The sequence below is a fragment of the Perognathus longimembris genome, chromosome 22, assembly GCF_023159225.1.
Source record: "Perognathus longimembris pacificus isolate PPM17 chromosome 22, ASM2315922v1, whole genome shotgun sequence".
Taxonomy (NCBI): Eukaryota; Metazoa; Chordata; class Mammalia; order Rodentia; family Heteromyidae; genus Perognathus; species Perognathus longimembris.
Window position 1 is genome coordinate 11174430 of NC_063182.1, and position 20979 is coordinate 11195408.

Genomic DNA, 20979 nt, shown 5'->3' on the forward strand with positions numbered 1-20979 from the left:
CAGTCCTGGGTCTTGGACTCAGGGCCTGAGCACTGTCCCTGGCCTCTTCCCGCTCAAGGCCAGTACTCTGCCACCTGAGCCACAGCGCCCCTTCTGGCCGTTTTCCATATATGTGGTGCTGGGGAATCGAACCGAGAGCTTCATGTGTAGGAGGCAAGCACTCTTGCCACTAGGCCATATTCCCATTTCATGTTTTAAAACGGCATATATGAATTTTTTCAGAGGCAAATATTAGAATTTGGTTCTCTATTGGACCTCTGTTATTATGTTTAACCAGTGCAGAAGTATTTCTACTTTTTTTTTTTCTTAACAGTATTATATCTGAACTGGGGACATTGACATTGCCTTTGGGGCTAGGATATAGCTCAGGTATGAAGCCCTGGGTTCAATTTGTAGCACCCAAAAGAAAGGACAAAATAAAATGTGTTTTGTATATCATTATTTGAGAAAATTAGCCATTATTATAATAAGACATTTATGGTTGGAGGCAGAGACGAGTAGTAGTTGAAAAGGTATGAAAAGATAAATCATACCTTTGTGTCTTTTTCTCCTTTATTAATATAACAGGCTAGAGAATAGCTCAGACACATGATTGACTTACTTTCCTTTGTTAATACTTTTGAAAAAGATCTAGTTGGCAGTCAGTTTTGCCATAAACATGACATCTGGGTTAAAATGGTATCATGTAGCTAAGTCATTTTAGATGTCATTTACTAAGATGAACTGTAGTTTCCTAAGATGAACTATAGTTTTCTAAGATGAACTGTAGTCTGGAGAAGCTGGCTGGGTGCCTCACATACTTCTAGACTACTGCAATTCTAGCAGACATCAGTCATCTCTGCAGTTCAGCATTGAGTCTTTGTGTCTTAGTCTCATTATAGCATGCTTTGTATTAGATTTGACTAACTTTAGAGAATGGAATGAACTTGCTTCTTAGACTGTTGACCAGTATTGTCACTTTTGCTCATATTTTCTCTTGAGAAGAGAGTATAGATGAGAAGGACCAGTTTTTAACTTTTCTAAAAGTAAAAGTGATAGTTTATTGTGTGTGTGTGTGTGTGCACGTGTGCACGTGTGCACGTGCACGCACTTATAATGGGGCTTGAACTCAGGGCCTTACGCTTTCTACAGGCTCTTTTGCTCTAGGCTGGTGGTCTGCTACTTGGGCTACACACACCTCCACTTGCAGCTCCAGTGCCCAGGGTCATTTTACCACATCTCTTTTTCTAATATGTTCAAACATCTCCATCAACTATAGCTGTTTTATTCTTGAACCTTCTTAAGACTATCCAACTACATATTTGCTAATGATGACTAGATTTAGTGAGCTCAGTGTCAGATGAGTGTGTGAAGTAGTACTTCTTTTTTTTTTTTGGCCAGTCCTGGGCCTTGGGCTCAGGGCCTGAGCACTGTCCCTGGCTTCCTTTTGCTCAAGGCTAGCACTCTGCCACTTGAGCCACAGCGCCACTTCTGGCCGTTTTCTGTATATGTGGTGCTGGGGAATCGAACCCAGGGCCTCATGTATACGAGGCAAGCTGTCTTGCCACTAGGCCATATCCCCAGCCCCTGAAGTAGTACTTTTAAACACATAAACTAATTTAATTCCCAAGACAATCCTGTATGTTATTCTTGCTTCATAGATAAGAAAACTATTAGGACAATTTATGTTCTTATTCACACTTAGTAGTAGACCTGATTGCCTGTAAATATGTGTCTCAAAATATTTTAAGCTATGTTTCAGTAGACTGAGACCTGTGTGTACTTATCTGAAGCTCTCTCAGGCAGAGAAATCTTTAAGTCTTATCTCCACAGCACAATGGTGGAGGTTCAGTCTTGAGTAAAAAAACTAAGGGATGTTAGGTTTATTAGGTAACGGAGACAAGAACACCACACAGTATTGAGGCAGGAGAGAAAAGAGGCAAGAAACGGCAGAGAGAACAGGTCTGAAAGAGATGGCTAGAAAGAAGGCTTAAGACAGGAGACAATGGAAGGAACAGCTCTGAAGTACAGAAATTCTGGCCATTTGCCATTGCGCTGGCAAAAACCCATAAGGTGTTTTATTTATTTATTTATTTTTTAACAGTTTATTTAACAAAGACAGTAAAGAATTCTCAGGAGGAAAACGATTGATTTTAAGATCACTTTTAAAATTCTGAAAAATTATTTTTCAGTATTCAGTGTTGTGCACCTTAAGTAAGTTACAAAGACATGCTTCATACATTCAATATCAAATAGTGAAAACAAGTGGGCTATTTAATGTATGGAAAAGTCCTTCATTTCAAAGATTTAGACTTCAAAGATGTAGATTTTTCACATTTTTAAAGGTAAATGAGTTGTCCTCGCGCTAGCACGGTATCTCATCTGAGTACCCTGGATACAGTATATATTGGTATTAGAACTAGGGAAGGGAAAGGGAATATCAAAAAAGGATAAAAAGACAAACGACTCCAAAAGCAATACTTAGAAAAACCATTTGGTGTAAACCAACTAAACAACTCATGGGGATAGAGGGAAAGGGGGAGGGGGGAGGAGGGGAGATGAGAGAGGAGGTAACAAATTGTACAAGAAATGTACTCACTGCCCCATGTATGAAACTATAACCCCTCTGCACATCACTTTGACAATAAATAATTATTCAGAAAAAAGGTAAATGATTTTAGAAGATCCTCATAAATGAATTACTTAAAAGGTCAGATGTAAAAGATATTTCAAGAGGTTTAAATCTGTACACTCCTCCAGAAATAATCTTACGAGCAGAAGTGACATTCTATAATCTTTGTATACGCATGTGTTGGGTGAGGCATTTTTACTAGAGGCTAATGCTCTACCACTTGAGCCACAGTTCCACTTCTAGCTTTTTTTAATTGGAGATAAGAGTCTCATAGATATTCCTGATTAGGCTGGCTTCAAACTGCAATCCTTAGATCTCAGGCTCCTAAGAAGCTAGGTTTACAGGTATGAGCCACCAGTATCCAACTGTCTAGCTAGGTGGGTTTTTTTTTTAATCTAAATTTTATTGTAAAGGTGATATACACAGGAGTTACTTAAGTCAGGTAGTAAGTACATTTTTTTGAACAGTGTTATTAGCCCCTCCCGACATGTAAGGTGTTTTTAATGAAAAGGACATCTAGACCTGGTGAGGACATTGGGGAGGGGGGCTCCCACAAAGTGTAGAAGGGGGGGAGTCTGGTAAGTGCTTTTAAGAGGTTATGGAATGGGCAGCCAAGGGCGCAGAGAGTGGTCACTCACCAGACGAGGGTGAATGGGAAGCTAGTACAGCAGTTCTTGGCGGAAAAGGGGTGATCAGGAATTGGGGGGGAAAAGGAATTCTGCCATTCCTGACTCAAAAATCTCTCCTGGGTTCTCGGCACCCTTATGTAAGGTTTGATTAGGTAACCATAAAGAGACTACCAGGTGGTATGGTATTCAGGTAAGAGAGAAAACCTGATTCCCAACTGCTGCCCCTCGTGCGTGGTGGAGACGCCCGTGGAGGCGCCATGGAGGAAGGGGTGGGCCTCTGTCTGGCCTGCAGGGGTGGGTGTTGGGGGTGAAGTAGGGCTGGGGTGGAGAGGGTGTGGCTAGGTGTGGAAGGTGTGTGACTGGGCTAGATATGAACTCAGAGCCTGGGACCCTTCCACAGTCCAGTGGGAGGTGTGACCAGGGGCGGTCCAGGATGTGACCTCAGAGAGGGGGAAGTGACTGCCTCCAGGTGTGCAAGTTACCTAGGTAACACAGGTTTGAGGGAGGTGCCTGCATGCCCTTCCCAGGCGTCCCTTACAAGGGACAGTCCAGGTCCTGAGTTCTACTACGTCCTACTACGTGCGCGCATGTGCGTGCACACACCCACACACTTGCTATGGACTATAAGGAATTCCCCCCCACCATGTGGGGCTTGAACTCAGAGCCTAGGTGTTGTGTCTGAGCTTTTATCCCTCAAGGCTAGCGCCCTACCACTTTGAGCCACACCACCACTTCCAGTTTTCTGGTGGTTAATTGGAGACAAGCATCTCAGGACTTTGCTACCTGGGCTGGCTTTGAACCGCTGTCTTCAGATTTCAGCCTCCAGAGTTGCTAGGATTACAGAAGTGAACCACCGCATCCCAGCTATAAGGAAGTTTGTGCCACAAATTGTACTTTAGGTGAAATGGTCTCACCGCAGAGAAAATTACAAATCAAAATTATTTCAAGATTGTTTCATTTTGGCATTCCTGTATCCATTAACAAAATTAAATTACTTAAAACCTTTTCACCTAGAAAACTCTGACCCTAGATATTATTAGTGGGGATTTCTACCAAATATAGGAGACATAAATAATACCAATCCTAGACAATACCAATCCTAGACAAACTCTTGTAGAAAATAAGAGATAAGAAAATAATACTTCCTACATTATTGTATGTAGCCAGCATTAATCCTGATACAAAATTCAAGACTCAATATTTGCTTATTGAAGAGTCATGATCTCATTCAGGCAGTCTCAAAGCCTAGACATTTTGCATTGTGAATGCTATTACATCAGTAAGTAGAGTTTTTTGGGGCATTTGCTTCATAGAGCATCTAAATTAGGCAATCCCCTACCCTAGTAGCCTAATAAGACAGTAACAGTAATTTCTCATAAAACTCAGTATCAAAGATAAACCACTTATTTCCAAATCTTGTAGTTCCTTTCTCTTAGGATCATCTTATGTGATCATGTATACATTGCTATTGAGCTATTGTGCTGTTATCACTGTAACTGACCTTGGTACACTGGGTATTGTACGTACGTTTATTGGCATTTACTTTTTTTTTTTTGGCCAGTCCTAGGCCGTGAACTCAGGGCCTGAACACTGTCCCTGGCTTCTTTTTTGCTCAAGGCTAGCACTCTGCCACTTGAGCCACAGCGTCACTTCTGGCCATTTTCTGTATATGTGGTGCTGAGGAATCGAACCCAGGGCCTCATGTATACGAGGCAAGCATTCTTGCCACTAGGCCATATTCCCAGCCTAGTATGTACGTTTATTGGAACTAGGGGAGGGGAACACCAAAATGAAGAGACAAAGGGTAAAAGGCGAACCAATGCAACAGCAATACTTACAAGACATTATGCTGTAAATCAACTGTACATCTCGGGAGGGGAGGGAGGGAACCAAGGAAGAGGTAACAAGTTTGATAAGAAATGTACTCACCTCCTTACGTATGTAACTAATTCCTCTGTACACTACTTTGACAATAAAAAAAATTCAGGGGCTGGGAATATGGCCTAGTGGCAAGAGTGCTTGCCTCGTATACATGAAGCCCTGGGTTCGATTCCACTGCACCACATATATAGAAAACAGCCAGAAGTGGCGCTGTGGCTCAAGTGGCAGAGTGCTAGCCTGAGTTCAAGCCCCAGGACTGGCAAAAAAAAAAAAAAAAATTCAGTATCAGAGCAAGTGATAGCAATTCTGTGCCAGGAAATTTTTGTTTTATAAACTGGTTTCACTCTCCTAGCTACCTAAACCAACACATACTTTTTTTCCATGTTAAAACAGGCACTGGTTTCTCTCTAACCTTGAAATTCAAAACAGAGCTGTCATTGTTTTTAGCACATGATCCAGCTGACCAGTGTGTATGTCTTCAAGTTTTCCAAGTTAGGAAAAGAAGCTGAGAGTATCCTTTCTTCGTATCTTAGGTATAATAAAACTCTTAGACAATGTCCTTAACAATGGTTACACTATTATATCTACTAAGTTTAAAATAGCATAGGACAAAAAAGCATTGAAACCCTGATTGTGTTCTAAGCATTTAGGAATATCCATTTCTAGTGAAGGTGAAGATATATTAATACAATAGCAGTAAAGTTAAAAGTTCCAATCCAATTATAGTAAATGCCATAGGATTTTTACCCTTTTCTCCCTCAAAAGCCATAATATAAAATTTCATAGTTCTAGTCACATCCCATTTTCTGTTGGTCATGTACGTGAAAATGATTTCTGTGTTAATGTTAGGATTTTAAAATTTGTTTATTTGTTTTGTTTTTGTTGCCAGTCCTGGGGCGTGCACTCAGGGCCTGAGCACTGTCCCTGGCTTCTTTTTGCTCAGGGCTAGCACTCTACCACTTGAGCCACAGCACCACTTCCGGCTTTTTTCTATTTATGTGGTGCTGAGGAATCAAACCCAGGGCTTCATGTATAGGAGGCGAGCTCACACTTTACCACTAGGCCATATTCCCAGCCCCAGGATTTTAAAATTTAATACCTTTGTTTTTATTGTTTATATTCCATAGTTATATCTGTTTGATTCTGATCAGAAAATCAGTCTAGTCATTTTGACAGCATTCAATATATGATTTATATAAAGGTTGGTTAACTAGGTAATTAAGAATAACTCTTAGCTACCTAAGAGGAATTGATTGTTGAAAAGTAGCCATTGTAAGAAAGGTTGGGAGTCAGGTGTTACGTGCCACGTGGCTCAAACATACAATCTTACCTATTCAGAAGGCTGAGATGCAAGGATCACAGTTTGAAGCCAGCCTGTGCAGATGAATCATCTGTGAGACTTAGCTCCAAATAATTGAAGGGAGAAAAAGCTGCTGGAAATGTAGTGGTAGAGCACCGATTGTAAGCAAAAAAAAAAGTGGAATGGGGGTTGCAGGCCCGCAGGTCAAGCCTAGCTCCCCCCCCCCCAAAAAAAAAGAAAGAAAAAGAAGAGTTGGAAGAATAAATGGACAAGATTGAGGTTATTAATTTGTAAGCAAGAGGCTAACTAACCCTGTAGAGTTGCCCTCTGATGAAAAGGGTTTTGCTTCCATAGTTTTCTCAATGGAGATACTCAGGGAGGAGGGTGATACTGGAGCTGCAGTGCTGATTTGTTGTCTTGGGATAGGGAAGAGTTAGATTAAGAGGACAGGGTTCAAAAAAACCCTGTGAACTGAACACTGTTGCTGCTTGAGGAAGGAACTGTTAATGCTAGGAAGAAGCAAATCTTGGGATAATGCTCACAGGAATTTCAAAGTCAAGGGATGTGGCTAAGAGGAACGAAGTCTTTTCTCCCACTTACTCTTTCATTGGCAGAGCTTAAAAGGGATTTTAAGATTCTCATTTTAACATTATAAGGTGGAAGAACAAACTTGGAGATGTTGGACAGAAATGAATATCTTTCAGATTTTATAGATGTTACAGTTGCTAGGTTTGAGAAGTGAGTTTAAAAAAAGCAGCTTAGAAGAAAAGCATAGTGAATATGTTCACTTCATATTCTATATATTTGATTATATGAAGGTAGTAAAGCACAAGTTATTTTCAAGTAAAGGATTTGAACTTTCTTTAAACAACTATAAGTGCTCAGTTGTGGCCCAAGTGGTAGAGCACCTGCCTAGCAAGTGTGAGGTCTTGAGTTCAAAAGCTGGAAATAATCCTCCTCCCCCCCAAAAACTTATAGAAAACCTTTTTATTTCCATTTCTCTTTCTTTTGCACTGTTCTGTGAATAAGGTAAGTCATTGGAAAAGACTTTTGTCATAATGTCCCAAATAGAAGATTAACATTTTTACTTTATAGCATTTAAAACTTTTATCATGTAGTTGTAAAATCGCTTTTATTTTTTAAATCAGAAATAATTGAAGACAGAAGAAAGTATAAACCTTGGTGATTTTCCTATAGCAAACATGTCCTCTGGAATCCTTCAATCTAAGTTCAAATCTCTAAATATACACTTAGTGCTTTAAATCTCATAGTGTTATCTTGTTGCTTGTCAAGTTAATCACACACTTCCTTAGTCTGACACTTAAAGACTTCCTTACAGTGACCACAGGTGGCTTTTCTAGTGTTATCTCCCTTTGCTTTTACTATTTCACCTAAGCTCCCTTTTGGCTGGACTGGTTTGTTCTTACTTAGTATGCAATGCAGTACCTGCCTCTAACTTGTACCTGCCTGCTATATAGTTTCTTGCCTTCAGTATACTTTAATTTTTTCCCAATAGTCTTAAAATACTTTTTCTTCCCTCTTTTTTTTTTGGAGGGGGGGGGCCAGTTTTGAGGCTTGGACTCAGGGCCTGAACGCTGTCCCTGGCTTCTTTTTGCTCAAGGCTAGCACTCTACCACTTGAGCCACAGCAACACTTCTGGCTTTTTCTGTTTATTTGGTGCTGAGGAATCAGACCCAGAGCTTCATGTATGCCAGGCAAGCACTCTACTGCTAAGCCATATTTCCAACCCCCAAATATCGTATTCTTTTACCCAGAGACGCATAATACCATCTTCATTACCATGCTAAAATTTTTGTTTTCTAAAAAAACCTTATTTTAAATTTTTTATTTTATTTTTATTTTTACCAGTCCTGGGGCTTGAACTTAGTGCCTGGGCACTGTCCCTGGCTTCATTTTGCTCAAGGCTAGCACTCTACCACTTGAACCACAGCGCCACTTCTGGCTTTTTCTGTTTATGTGATGCTGAGGAATCGAACTCAGGGATGCTAGGCAAGCACCCCACCACTTGTATATGCAGACTTTCTAAAGGTAGTAAACTAGCAGTTTGGGGGGCGTGGCTTAGCAGTAGAGTGCTGGCCTTGAGCAAAATGAAGCTCAGGGACAGTGCGTGCCCAGGCTCTGAGTTCAAACCCCAGCACTGGCAAAAAAATAAAAAAGAAAGTGTGCCTAGACTTCATATCTCAAACACTGTACTTCTAGTGCACATTCCATCTTGACATTTTTGATGCTGTGTCATAATTCATTTGAGTGTTCATGCCTTTCATTATGGTGACTCCTGCTAATGCCAGTGCCAACTATAATACTGGCATTGAGCATATACATAATATGTGGGGGATTTTTTTGGCTTTGATGAGATAGATTTTGCTATGGAGCTGAGATTGGGCCTGATCTCACAGATCTGCCTTAGCCTCTTAGTAGTTAGGATTTACAAATGTGTGCCATTATACTTGGCTCTTCAACATCGTCATTAATAGGTAATTGATTTAGTAATTAGTTTGTCAAAAATCCTTTAGAGGCATGTCTTCTAATTTCAAAATAGATTTTGCATCACAGTTGTGTCTACTATCCTCCAATTAGATGATAAGTTTCTTATGCTTGTACTAGGGCTTGGACTCCGAGCCTAGGAACTGTCTCTGAGCTTTTGAGCTCAAGATTGGTACTCTGCCACTTGACCCATAGCTCCACTTCCAGGTTTTTTGTGATGTTAAGAGTGTCATGGAGGGGGCAGGGGATATGGCCTAGTGGCAAAGAGTGCTTGCCTTGTATACATGAAGCCCTGGGTTCAATTCCCCAGCACCACATATACAGAAAACGGCCAGAAGTGGCGCTGTGGCTCAAGTGGCAGAGTGGCTAGCCTTGAGCAAAAAGAAACCAGGGACAGTGCTCAGGCCCTAGGTTCAAGCCCCAGGACTAACAAAAAAAAAAAAAAAAAAAAGGGTCATGGACTTCCTTGCCTGGGTTGACTTCAAACTAGGATCCGCCGATTTCAGCCTCTTGAGTAGCAGGGATACAAGAATGAACCACCACTACCTTACTAGATTTTAAGTTTCTTAAGAAAATATATAATGTGGCTTAGTGGTAAAGTGATGGCTAGCATGCATGAAGTTGGTTTGATTACTTAGCACCACATACACAGAAAAAGCCATAGTGGTCCTGTAGCTCCAATTGGTAGAGTGCTAGCCTTGAGCAAAAGAAGTTCAGAGACAGTGCCCAGGTCCTGAGTTCAAGGCCCAGGACTGGCAAAGAAAAGAAAAGAAAGAAAGAGAATTAAAGAGAGAATATATGTGTGTGTGTGTGTGTGTGTGTGTGTGTGTGTGTGTGTATCCTATTTATTTGTTCCTTACTCCTGAAGCTCCACCTAGTAACTGTGTCTTTACTCAGGTTATACAATTGAAATAATTGCTAGTTACTAGCTAGATCTAATAGGGAGGAAAAAAAACCCTCCAATATCTAGTGCATATTGTTTACTCCAGAGAGGTCAAGTAGAGTAATGATCTAGAGAAAATTAAAGTCAAATTCAGATGAACACAGAATTGACCAGCAAGAACCCAAAATGCCAGTCTTGGTTTAATTTTCTTTGTTTGGCATTGTTTTTCTGACACATCATTTCACTTGCCTGCCTCCTGTTAAAGGAGATATTCCGGTTCTGATCATATCTGCCGTTAAGAGAGCTATTCCAGTTCTGATCATATCTGCTCTTAAGGGAGATATTCAGGTTCTGATCATATCTTTATTTCCCTCCCTTTCCTGCAACTGGAAAAAAGAAGTAACTTCAGATTTTGCCTCCTGTTGGCTTTATATGTGAAAACATGAGTTCATCGGTGGCTTAACCAGAAACAGGAAACTTCTGGGCTTGTGAATCTAAGAAGAGAGAAAGCCATTTTCTTTTGTTTATGACCATAAAATGTCACCAGATTATGACATCAGTAATATATTGGGTTTTTTTTTGTCTTTTTCTGGAAAATTTTTATACAATTGAAATTACAGTTTTGATCCTCTTTCACTTCGTATTATATAGCACATTTTCTTGTTATTAAAAACCTTTTCATAAACAGTAATTATTGCATAGGATTGTTATTTTTTTATTTTTTATTTTTTTTTGCCAGTCCTGGGCCATGGACTCGGCCTGAGCACTGTCCCTGGCTTCTTTTTGCTCAAGGCTAGCACTCTGCCACCTGAGCCACAGCGCCACTTCTGGCCATTTTCTGTATATGTGGTGCTGGGGAATTGAACCCAGGGCTTCATGTATACGAGGCAAGCGCTCTTGCCACTAGGCCATATCCCTAGCCCCATGTTATTTTGACTGTATCCTATATAACGTTACACATCTGGTATCCATTTTCTCTCTCTTATAACTTTGCAACCTGAACATCTCTCCTGTTCTCTCCCTATCACGATCTTCTCACTCTGTGGAGTACTTTTTTCTTGTTAACACTCATACTGCTTTGTGTGAGCTCCTGTTGAGATAGTATGACCTAAATGAATAAATAAATATCCCCAAAGAAGACCCATCTGTGAGCTGAAATCTTCCCAAAAATTTCAATCGGGTATTTATATAGGTACCATTTCTTTTCTCATTACTAAAATGTATAGAATTGGATTTTCCATTTTACATGTTCAAGAAATACTTTAGACAACCTCCTTCATTCTACGCAGTTACAAACAAACAAACCCTGGAGCTTCTTGCCTAAGAAGGGGAAGGTCAATATTTATATATAACAAAATAACAAATAGGATTATAATGAGTGCTGCAGAAAGGTATAGGAATTGTGCCAGTGAGCTTATTATGGGAAGTCCAAGACGACTTCATGAATCATTAGTGGAGTTGAGATATAAATAAAGAAGTAATGGAGTTAATAGTCAAAGTAAGGTTACCTATTACCCCAGAACTGGCATTGCTAAGTTCAGTGACCCTCATGCTGAGGATGCTAGTCTTTGTCCTACTCGATTGTTATGTGGAATATGACCAGGACAGATTCTCTTCCTTTGAATCTTGCTACTGCTACTGTCCTGGATCCTTTTTCACCCAACTTCAGAATTCCTCAAACCTTTTCCAGGGATCAAGTCTTGGGCCTTTTTTTTTTTTTTTTATTAAACTTAAGCTTTGTCTTCTATTAGTCATTCATGCCCAGATTTCTGTCTCAGGCCATGACCATTGCAAAGTCAGTTTTAGCACATGATCACTAAATTCTTGGTCTTCTCCCCTTTGAAACCTGCTTTTCCTCTATTATTTACTTTTTTTTGAGAAATCCCTTGGCAGCAAATTGTTGCTTCATGACTAAAACCTATCCTTTCGTTTGGAAGTGTTAAATTCCATGTGATTAAATTGGTAGCTCACACCTAGCTAATCAGAAGGCTGAGATCTGAGATTGGGATTGGAAGCCAGCTCTGGCAAGAAAATTTGTGAGACTGTTACCTCCACTTAACTACTAAAAGATAAGCCAGAAGTGAAGCTGTGGCTCAAGGTAGAGGGCTAGCAAAAAAACCTTCCAAACCCTGAAGTACCCAGGCCCCGAGTTAAAGCCCTGGGACCCACACAAGAAAAAATATTATTGTACTGATTTCTTTCATTGCATTGTTTATAGAATGTCTTGTATTTGTACTTTCAAAATTCATTAAGTACTTTCTAGTGATTGGTACTTTATCTGTTTTTAATTAACTTTTCACTATTTTTAAGTCTTTTCTGTATGTATTGTAAAGCAGGATTATATGTTCAAAAACCATTGCTATTCTTCCCTGTTAAGATATAACTTGTCTAGTATACATTACTTAATATCACTTATTCAGCCATATCTCAGCATTTACCTCTTACATGTCTACATTTGTTTTTAAGTTTTCCTTTTGTGTGCATGTAACTTTTGTAATTATATAGCTAATTTTTTCTTGTTTTTAGTCAGAGGAGCACTTTATCAGTGATAGAGTGCTTGCTTGGGGTGTGTAAGGCCTTGTGTTCAAATCCAGCACTGAAAAAAAAGAAAAGCATAAGGGCTGATACTTATATATTATCAAATTTAAAAACTAAGTTTGTACTATTTCATTTAATGACATTTTGTTAAATTTATTATTAACTATTCTTAATCAGAAAATACAATTCCCATAAAGAAAAATACAAGTTGCTAACCATCTATAAGCCCAAACAGCATTTTAGCATATATGTATTTAAGAAACATGGGACAGATTAAAGTTTCTCCTCTAGAGCAGGCTAAAACAAGTAATTGAGCAGTAGTGTTTTTCCTTTAGTGCTAAACAAATGCCTGACACATAAAATAAACATTTGGTAAATATTGGAGGAATTAGTAAAAGGAAAAATAAGAATTTATCTTTCTTCTTTTCTTTGAAGATTTCTATGGAGAATGATTATCTGGGACCTCGAAGAATTGAGAGTCTACAAAAGGAAGATGCTGATTGGCAGCGGAAAGCTCACATGGCCGTACTGTCTATCCAGGATCTAACTGTCAAATATTTTGAAATCACAGCTAAAGCTCAAAAAGGTAAGTCTTATAGTAAAGATACTGTTTTTTTAAAAATGAGTATTTTTGAAATTAACTTATATTGTTTATATAGAGGGGATTTTATTACTACGTTACTCTTTTTTTTTTTTTTGGTCAGTCCGGGGCCTTGGACTCAGGGCCTGAGCACTGTCCCTGGCTTCCTTTTGCTCAAGGCTAGCACTCTGCCACTTGAGCCACAGCACCACTTCCGGCCATTTTCTATATATGTGGTGCTGGGGAATCAAACCCAGGGCTTCATGCATAAGAGGCAAGCACTCTTGCCACTAGCCCATATCCCCAGCCCACTACGTTACTCTTGTTAGACATTTTTTAAGGTAAGTAGTTAAGTGTTTTGTTTTTGCCAGTCCTGGGCCTTGAACTCAGGGCCTGAGCACTGTCCCTGGCTTCTTTTTTTTTTTTTTTTTGCCAGTCCTGGGCCTTGGACTCAGGGCCCGAGCACTGTCCCTGGCTTCTTTTTGCTCAAGGCCAGCACTCTGCCACTTGAGTCACAGCGTCACTTCTGGCCATTTTCTGTATATGTGGTGCTGGGGAATCAAACCCAGGGCTTCAAGTATACGAGGCAAGCGCTCTTGCCACTAGGCCATATCCCCAGCTCCCCTGGCTTCTTTTTGCTCAAAGCTAGCACTCTGCCACTTGAGCCACAGCACCACTTCCGGCTTCTTCTGTTTATGTGGTACTGAGGAATGGAACCCAGGGCTTCATGCATGTTAGGCAAGCACTCTACCATTAAACCACATTCCCAGCCCTGCTAATGATAATTTTTAAAGTGAAAAAAGGGAAACTCCTATATTATACTAAGAAATAGTAGTCCTAGCTACTCAGGAGGCTGAGATCTGAGGATTTCAGTTCTAAGCCAGCCTGAGAAGGAAAGTTCATGACACTATTATCTGCAGTTACACACTCAAAAGCCAGAAGCAGAGCTGTGGCTCAAGTGGTAGAACAATAATTTTGAGCACAAAAGCTCAGCCCCAGAATTGCACATGTACACATACATGTGTGCGCACACGCACACACATACACAGAGTATCTTTAAACAGTACTTTGAAATGAAATGTTCAGGATGCTTTGATCTGCTGTAAACTGTTCTTACAAATCTCTACTTCATTTAGAGTCTGCTTCACTAATTAAAAAAAAAATCCCTTTGTATTATGGTTAAATAGTATACCAAAATACAAAAATTTAAATATTAGAAGGGAAACTCTCACCATTGTAATTCCTCAACTGTGTGTGACCACACTTATTTTCTGCATAGTTACTACATAAGTTTAATATATAATTCATAATTTTTATTTTATATAACCAGTTTGAATTATTGCTCTTTGCAACTTGTCTCCAGTTTTAGGTAAAATGTTTCCCTAAACTATGAAGCATCTAATGGCTTAGTTTCATTTTTTTCTTAACTTTGTGCTGATTCTTGGGCTTTTGATCTCTTGGCCTGCGTGCTGTCCATTAGCTTGAACCACAGCTCAACTTCTGTGTTTTTGTTGTTGTTTTTTTCAGGATGGGAGGTAAAAGTGTCTTGGACTTTTCTGCTTGGGCTGGCTTTGAGTCTCCCATTCTTAGATCTTAGCTTCCTCAGTAGCTAGAATTACGGGAGTGAGCCATTTAGACTTTGTTGGATTTTTTTTTTTTTTTTTTGATGCTGGTTTTGGTACTGGGCACTGTCTTTTTTGCTCAAGGCAGGCTCTACCATTTGAGCCACAATCCCACTTCTAGTTGTTGTTGTTGTTGTTTTAATAATTACTTATTTATTGTCAAAGTGATGTACAGAGGGATTACAGTTTCTTATGTAAGACAGTGGGTACATTTCTTGTACAATTGGTTATCTCCTCCGTCATTTTCCTCCTCTCCCTTCTCCTTCCCTCTCCCCCCATGGGTTGTTCAGTTGGTTTACACCAAATGGTTTTGCAAGTATTGCTTTTGGAGTCTTTTGTCTTTTGTCTTTTTATCCTTTGTCTCTGGAACTTCCAGCTTTTTGATGGTTCATTGGAGATAAGAGTCTCATAACTTTTCTACCTGGGCTGGCTTGGAACTGCGATCCTCAGATCTCAACTTTCTAAGTAGCTAGGTATGAGCCACCAAAGCCCAGAAATGTATATTTCTTGAAGTCTCAGTTCTTGTGATTTCACCTGCTAGGTTGCCTTTGAATCTTTTAACAAGAAGAGTTACTGAGTTGGATGGAGTCCTTGTGATTGACTGCTTTTTTTTCCTGCACATTTCTATATAATGTACTTATGCAAGAAAAACAAGATGAAGTTTTCTAAACATTTTTAAGCTTCTTAACAGTTTTAGTCTCTTTATGTCTCCATTCAAACTAACTTTCCATTTTTCTCTTTTTAGTTTTTATTATTTTTTAAATTATCTTTAAGTTTTTGTGCCAAGACTTCAATTCAACATGTCAAGTTACAACTATTATGTATCTTGATCACTCCTTCACTTACCCCATTCCCACCCTTTCCCCCTCAAGTTTATTAACATATATACATTGAATATCATGACCATATTCACCCTTTTATAAAAGGGGTAAAATAGGCCCTTGTATTTCTTTCTCTCTTCTTATTTAAGATAGGGTTTCATTCTATTGTTCTCAGGCTGGCTCAGACATGCTATGGCTGTGTAGCCTAGATTGGTCTTGCACTTTTTATCTTTCTATGTCAGCCTCTTGAGTAGCTGTGATTACTGGCAAGTACTACTGCATCTGACAGTGGGCCTTTGTATTTCTTCCTTTATACAAAGTCAGATGTAATCTAAATTTTAACATATTATTGCTTTGCTTTAAAAAACACTTTGAAAGAACCTATTTTTGACAAGAATTCATATGTTAGACCGTCATGTTTTAAAGGTGTATTTAACCTGCTACCTATTTATTTATTTATTTTTGCCAGTCTGGGGGCTTGAACTCAAGGGGCTTGGGTGCTATCCCTGGGCTTCTTTTGATTAAGCCACTTGAGCCACAGCGCCACTTCGTTTTTCCTATTTATCTGGTACCGAGGAATTGAACCCAGGGCTTCATGCATGCTAGGCAAGCACCCTACCACTAAGCCACATTCCTAGCCTGCATGCTACCTTTTAAGTACCAGTTCTGTTATCTTTAAAGGTTTTTTTAACATAATATACTAGTGACAGAGTATTCATGAAATAGTGATATTGCTACCTGGGAAATGTAAATGGTTATCTTAGCAAGATAACCAAGTCTTTTTCTTGCCAGTAAAGGTAAAGAATGGTTTTAGGAGTGGTATAGTTTTCTAGAGTATCAAAACATTTTACATTTACAATTTCTAAAACCTTCATAGTCCTGAGCTGTTTCATGAAGTTAGTAGTATTTAAGTGTAAGTGTAAGAATACATTTCATCCAAACATATTGAAAGACAAAATATCACATAGCTAATGTGGAAGTTAATAACCTGAAACTGAATAGGACCAGGAGCTACTTTCCAAACATGATCCTGAAATGAAGAGCAAGAGAAGCCTTCTAATTATTGTGAGTGTAAGGAGAATTTGACTTTATGCTATGATTAATGGTAAAAATGATAGTAGTAGATGAGCTATTTATACAGCTTCAGTGTTTGTGGTGTAGATGAGTGACCTTCCATTAAGTTGTCACAATCCCTTGGTTTCTTAGATCTATACAGGAAGTTTCAGTAATGAATACTTGGCCTGTTGTCTTACAGTTACTGAGCAAATTAATAATAAAAATAGGGAAAATTAGTATCGATGGTTTTAGTGGTATGTGCACAAGAGAGAAAAAAATGAAACAGACCATTTGTTAAGGCTGCTGCTCTATGAAGTGAGAAAGACATTTGTATGTCTTTGAACTGTAGCAGCCTTTTTGACTAGTCACTTTATTTCCCTACTCAAATGGTTAAACATAAGATACATTCCAGTTATGGATGAAATTGTGACTTGTTGTTGGGGGCCTTGAGCTCACTGTCTGGGCACTCTCTTTGAGCTTTTTTGCTCAAAGCCAGTACTCTACCACTTTGAGCCATAGCACCACTTCCAGTTTTCTGGTGGTCAATTGGAGATAAGAGTTTCAGGAAGTTTCCTGCCTGGGCTGACTTTGAACCCAAATTCTTAGACCTCAGTCTCGTGAGTTGCTAGGATTATAGGTGTGAGCCACCAGTGCCCTGCTTGAAACTTGGACTTTTAGCTAAAAGCTATTGGACTCCTATGTTCAATGCTGTTTTCCCCTACTCCACCATATTGATCTTGCAGTTGTATTAACGTTGAGCACAGATGGCAGAAATTTTTAAATGGCAGACCCAGGGCTGGGAATGTGGCTTAGTGGTTGAGTGCTTGCTTAGCATGCATGAAGCTCTGGGTTTGATTCCTCAGTACCACATAAGCAGAAAAAGCTGGAAGTGGCGCCGTGGCACAAGTGATAGAGTGCTAGCCTTGAGCAAAAAGAGGCCAGGGACAGTGCTCAGGTCCTGAGTTCAAGTCCCAGGACTGGCAAAAAAAAGGCAGAACCATAGTTGTATTCAATGAACATGAGCAGATTTTGTCAGAAACCTTCAAAGAGATTATGAACAGAATACAGGACCATCTATTATGAGCATTTAAAGGCCACAGGAATTGGGAGTTGTGTTCTACTCTGACTTTTTGAAAAGAATTTTGTGCTAATATGTATGATTTGGTTCCCCACGTTGTTACAGGTTTACCGAAGAGATAATAAAATGTGGAACATAGATTTGAGTGTTTTTAAATCTTAAGCAGTTAGGGTTCCAATTCAGCATACAAACCCAGAAAAAAGTATATGTGTTCACACAGAATTTTTTATAAAGATTTCCAAACACTAGACCTGTTGAAGTATTTTAAAACTTTTTAAAAAGTAGTTGGCCATTGGAGATGGGAGGGAGGGACTGGGAGGGAATGAGGAAGCCGCTAACACTGTATGAAAGGAAATGTACCTATTGCCTGATTCATGTAAATGTCACCTCTGAATATCACCTCTGTATTAAACATTACAGACTAATGTTGGTCAGTTTCATCTGCAAAACATTTTTGAGGATGAATTAAGATGAGAGAATGCATGATATTGAATTATATTTTAGAGGTGTTATAGGCAGTTGACCTCAGGGATAGGAATTATGTGTGGTCAGTGAAGTCTTAAGATATTCTATTTCTTTAGTACCAGATTTTATGTCTAATGTCTCTTTAAAAATTGTTAATAGCTGTGTACGATCGAATGCGAGCAGATCAGAAGAAATTTGGAAAAGCATCATGGGCAGCGGCTGCTGAACGTATGGAAAAGCTCCAGTATGCAGTTTCTAAAGAGACTTTGCAAATGATGAGAGCTAAAGAGATCTGTTTGGAACAGAGGAAACATGCACTGAAAGAAGAGGTAATAGAAATCATAAGAAAAAGATAACATTTTTATCTATTTTTATCCTTATACAGGGGTGTTTTTGAAATTGTTTTTTGAATTGTTGTTCATGTACTTTTTCCATGAAATAAACTTACACTTATGATAGGGTCAAGACCTGAACTGCCACTATTAGAAGATACTTCCCGGTAGCTCTTCTGTGATGCTAGGCAGCAGTACACTGCTTAAAGATGGAGACCAATGGCAGTTTTTGTTGTCTTTTATGTCTAGAGAAAAAAAAATAAGAAAAATTCTAAAGCAGTAAGTAACATTGTGTCTAATTGATTAAATCATCTCCATATCTTCACCTCTTGAACTCTATCTTTTATGCCTGATGGACCAAAAAGAGTTGGTTTTCTGGACATTACTTCATTCAGAAGACCTTCATAGAGAAGGGTAGGGGAAGGAGGAAAAAGTGGAAAAGGTGGTATTGAAATGTGATCCTAGGGCCTGGATGCTGTCCCTGAGCGTTTACGAACAAGGCTAGTCCACTTTGAGCCACAGAGACACTTCCAGTTTTCTGGAGGTTAATTGGGGATAAGAGTGTCATGGACTTTGGATTTTAATGCCCCAGGCTAGGTTTGAACTGCGATCCTCATATCTCCACCTCCCTGTAGCTAGGATTACAGGTGTGAGCCACTGGTACCCAACTTCTTTTTTTTTTTTAATTAGCTTAATTCGATTAGAGGAGATTTCATCCTTACATCTCCACAGAGGTTTATACTGTGTTCACGCCTATATCACATTAAAGTATCTTTACCCCTCAAATAAGTCTTAATAATCCTTGAAAAGAGTGCCTGATCTTTTTATTAAAAACATATCTAAGATAGTATTTGAAAATTAATAACTATTGTTTTCTTGTTCACCCTTTTTGTATTTCTTATTGTGTACAACATAGTATTGAATATCCCATTGGTGCCAGTCATATTTCAGAGTATTGAACTTGTTAGATGTTGCTATTTTTTGTTTGCTTCCTGTGCCATTATTTTAAAATACTATATTTTAGCCAGGTGCCAGGGGCTTATGTCTATAATCCTAGATGTTTATGAGGGTGAGGTATGAGGACTGCAATTTGAAGCTAGCCTGGGCAGGAAAACCAGTTAAGAATCTAACCCCAATTAACCACCAAGCAGTCAGAAGTGGAGCTGCGGCTCTAGAGATAGAGCATTAGCCTTGAACAAAAAAGCTTAGGGATAGCACCGCCCAGGTTTCTGAGTTTAAGCCCCAGTATCAGCACATGGGGGTACGCGCGCGCACATACCCCCCCCCCCCCCACTGGCTGGGGTGGGGTGGGGTGGGTAGGAGGAAAGGGAGAGAGGGAAGAGAAGAGAGGAGAGGAAATATGCTTGTATCATTTAATGGGGTTTTGAACCCAAGGCTTTGCTCAGCTTTTTCCCTCATGGCACATCTAAGCAGCTAGGCATCCTAAGTAGCTAGGATTTTAGGCATGAGCTACCTATGCCTGGCTAACATTAAATATAAAATAGCTTGTACAGTAGAATGCTGTCTTTGTTATTGGTTAAGTTCTTGTTGGGACTTGACTCACACTGAGTTGTTCTGGCAATAATACAGCATGCCAGAAGAGCTGCCAAGAGATTTCTGACTGCTCGGAAACGTGCCCTCACTGCACATTTATTGGCTTAGGATCGTAAAGGAAGGAAGAGGCTGTTATGGGGCCTAAGGGTTTGAGATGACTATCTGCGGATCATTTTCTCTTGGCCACCACCCATTACTCTAATAGTCTTTTAAAAGTTCTGGCTTATGGTTGAAATCTTCAAAGGATTTGTTAAAATTGCTGGTTAGTCATTCTTGCCAAGTAGCTGCTTGTTACTATTGTGCTGTATATGTGTGTATGATGTACAGCATCAGTTTATTAGTATTAATTTAATATGCCCACACTGCTCCTGAGACTCACAACCAATGTGAATTATTAAGCCTTAGACAGATGTTTTATCATTAAAATAATAATAATAAAGCTGAACCTTGTGATTTAGATTATGGGGAAAGATCTTCAAAATGTCAGTTTATCTTGTCCCTTTAGGTTACTTGAAAAATGAAAAACTTCTTGATGTGGCAAAAGGAAAACACTTCAAAATTATAAATTAAGTTCAAGTTACTTAAGAATGGTTTTCATGTGTGTAGGAATGCATCAGCTACAAAAAGGAAAGTACAAATTTTTAGGTCCTTCCCTATTCATGTTTATCATCTCATTTAATTCTAAAGCATAGCCCTTTATGTTACAGACGTATATGCTCTTATGTGAAATCTTTGAAATGCCACAGGGTTTTAGAATTCTAAGTTTTCCAAAAGTTTAGAAAGCTAAACAAGTAGCATTCAGAGAACTGTTAAGTGTTCTAATGAGACATAGTTATAGTACATGGAATAGATAAGGATTATAAATAGTTTACACCCATTCAGATGTTTCCTACAATTCATTTGTGGAGTTAAACTTGATATCAAAGAAAATCTCACTTTCACTTTTTGAAGATTTGTGAAATACGGAATTCTGAGTAATTCTGTCAACTTGTATTATCTCTGTTTATGCAGCTGTTACTGTTAGACTCTGTTTATACTGAAGCTTTTCTGGTACCATCTCCTATTCTCTCTGAAGGGCTAGTCTTCATTGAGATTGCCCTTCCTGGTTCCTCCTTTCATTGTGC

The 20979-nt window shown here is 39.1% G+C and overlaps 1 protein-coding gene across 1 annotated transcript in view; it reads left to right on the top strand.

Moving 5' to 3' along the window:
- Window positions 1-20979, top strand: part of Jmy (junction mediating and regulatory protein, p53 cofactor) — a 62804-nt gene that overhangs the window by 23419 nt on the left and 18406 nt on the right. Inside the window, exons 3-4 of the mRNA XM_048331113.1 lie at window positions 12783-12933; window positions 18129-18298. Of these exons, the coding sequence (XP_048187070.1) occupies window positions 12783-12933; window positions 18129-18298 (321 nt within the window). The remainder of the gene's footprint in view (window positions 1-12782; window positions 12934-18128; window positions 18299-20979) is intronic.